Here is a 2,670-nt window from a genome sequence, read left to right as displayed (position 1 = left end):
AAAGGACTTTGATTCCAAAGTATAACTTTTTTGGAAAGACAAGATGACTAGGTTCGCATGTTCATTCTGTTCAGAGTCGGCTCGCCGCGTCGCGTCGCGTCTAATCTAAGAAATTTTTTTTCTACCAAATACTTCATTCGCCCTTAAAAAAAAAAAACAGAGAGAGAGAGAGGATACAAAGTAAAGCAATGAGAGAAAGTTTGCTTAGCTTACATGCAGCTTGCTGTGTCTAAAGTATGATAAGAAGATGTGGCAGGCCATGCTACGCGTGAAGAATCTTGCAGAGCATTATCCTGCGATCAATATAAGCGCACATGTCGTAGTGTTCTAGCTCACAAAAGTTTTGTTCATGTCACTCTAGAATTTCAACATGCACAAACTTACAAGAAGTAAAAAGAAGCAAAAGATTGTTAATGGATGTGAATCTTCGAATGGCATTTCAATTATTGCCATAAAGTGATCCAAACAAAGGAAAACACGCACAACTTGGTTATGAATGTGCATGAGAATGAGACAAGGAATTGATTCCCTAATTTTTTTTTCACCTTCAAGTTTCAAGTCTCAAACTTTAACCGTAAAGCTTACCTAGTGAAGGTTTATTTGCCTGTTGGTTCGGATCCAGGCGAGCTTCTATTACCATAAGAACCTACAGTTCATGTGGGGTTCAAGGGGATTTTTGACATTGTTTTAGTCTTTCACCTGCCTCTCTTCCCCTGGATATGTTCTTCTGCAATAATGCATGGGAATCACGTAAAGAAAAGCACAAGAGAGTGGTTTTAGACGGAAAGATAGTGCGTGTACATATGCAGTATAATTTCCCACCTAATAAACGAGCGAGCCCACTTCCAATCCCACCATTTCTAAGTATCTACCTTTCAGATATTTCTGCTTTTCTCTACATGACCAGGGAACAGCTCTCTCTAGAATTAGATTACCAGGAAACAGAAAGAGACATCCCTGTCCCAAGTCTCAACTACAATCGGTCTATAAAGCCTCCCAACTCTAGCAGCAGATTTTATCACAGGAACTACTTGATCACCAGCTTTTTTCTGAACTATTACTCTATTCACATCTGTCATACCATTTCTGGGCAGCTAATTCTGTTATTCATCATTCTTCTTAAGGTAAATATGAGGATGTTATATTCAATCTTTGTTCAACCATCTAGAAATAAATTACTGTGCTTAAGCTCTTTTTGACCTCCATTGATGCAGAGTAGTATATTGGCAAAGATGAGCTACACCGGACGTGATTGGCTATGTGGTGCTTGCCAGCATGTTAATTTCAGGAGGAGAGATGCATGCCAACGTTGTGGATACCCCAAGTTTGGAGGTTCTGAGTCATTGATTTGTGGAAGCAACAAGAACAGTGAAGCATTGCCAGGAGACTGGTTTTGCAGTGCTGAGAACTGTGGAGCTCACAACTATGCAAGCCGATCAAGATGCTTTAGGTGTGATGCTCTCAGAGATGACAACGCTGTCTCTGACAGATATGGACTTGGCAGCAGCATGCCCCCACCAGGATGGAAGCCTGGTGATTGGATGTGCTCTAGGTCAGTTCACATTTTCTTTCAGGTTTAATTAGCTCTGAAAAAATGGTATATCTTCAATAATGGTGTAATTTTCTCTCAGCTTCATTGATTCTATAGTTGCATCATGGAATGCCAAGAAAGAAAATGAATATGGTTTCAACTTAACAGAATGACCTCATATTATCAAGAAATTCACATATATATGGTCAATATTAATGAGCTTTAGCTCAGTGCTGTTAGAGTTATTTTTGGCAATGAAAATGAACTCCATAAAAACATAACACTTTAATTTAACTGAGTCCATGAAAACTGATTTTAATCATGTTTCTCCTTTACATCCACCTAGAGGGTAAGGCAGACTTCTTTTTTGTACAATGGCTAATTGTGAGGTAAAGCCAGATAGAGGTTATCAATCTGAGTGAGGAATACAACAAAAATAGGTCAATATAAACGAAGTGACTCACATTCTAAGTTACAAGAGAGCTGGGACTTTATCATTCTGTCTTTCACATATTCTTGTTCTTCAATTTGTTTTCTTTTGATGTAACAGCTGCGGAGCCCATAACTACGCTAATAGGGAAGAATGCTTCAAGTGCAAAATACCAAATGATTATGGTGAGAAGAGTTTAATTACTAGTGACTGTATCGAAAAGATAGTTTAGTCATAGGAAAGATATCACTTATTAGCAAGTGGTGTTCAATGAGAGTAAGTTATTCCTTGACACATTTATAACTTGTATTTCAGGGCGTGCAAACTGAGAGCATTTCAGAAAATCCCATATTGCAGAATGTTCGCACGTGTTTCCTCGTCAAGAAATGCAAGATTATTTCTCTTTTGTTAGAGCCTTAGATTGTAAAAGATAAAAGCCGTGTGTTAGAAATATGGCCATGTTCTGGCACTGAGAACATTTTCCAGTACTTTGTTATTCTTATTTGCTCGGTCTTCTAATATATCATTGCGCGAGTGAGGGAGAGGGAGGGAGTGCGCGTGCCTGCGGGTGGGGAACATTTGTATAATTTGGGCTAATTTTGCTGGAGTGGTCCAAACTTTGAACTTAGAACGTAAAAGATTCTCGATAAGAATAAGATTTTTTTTTTAAACCTTCCCTTGATTCGTTTTTTAACCAATTGAATCTCCA

The 2,670-nt window shown here is 38.5% G+C and overlaps 1 protein-coding gene across 1 annotated transcript; it reads left to right on the top strand.

Annotated features, from left to right (window-relative positions):
* The first annotated feature begins 882 nt into the window (after positions 1-882).
* Positions 883-2,457, top strand: LOC129319393 (RNA-binding protein involved in heterochromatin assembly dri1-like). The gene is made up of 4 exons (XM_054964450.1): positions 883-1,124; positions 1,215-1,552; positions 2,082-2,146; positions 2,277-2,457. The coding sequence occupies exons 1-4, from the start codon at positions 900-902 to the stop codon at positions 2,288-2,290; spliced, it is 642 nt and encodes a 213-aa protein (XP_054820425.1). The 5' UTR covers positions 883-899; the 3' UTR covers positions 2,291-2,457.
* The last annotated feature ends 213 nt before the right edge of the window (positions 2,458-2,670 follow it).

The sequence above is a fragment of the Prosopis cineraria genome, unplaced genomic scaffold (assembly GCF_029017545.1).
Source record: "Prosopis cineraria cultivar Desert tree isolate PC_DT_omini unplaced genomic scaffold, ASM2901754v1 PC9, whole genome shotgun sequence".
NCBI lineage: Eukaryota > Viridiplantae > Streptophyta > Magnoliopsida > Fabales > Fabaceae > Prosopis > Prosopis cineraria.
Note: the sequence above shows the minus strand (reverse complement) of the source record. Positions and strands in the feature narration are given on the sequence as shown.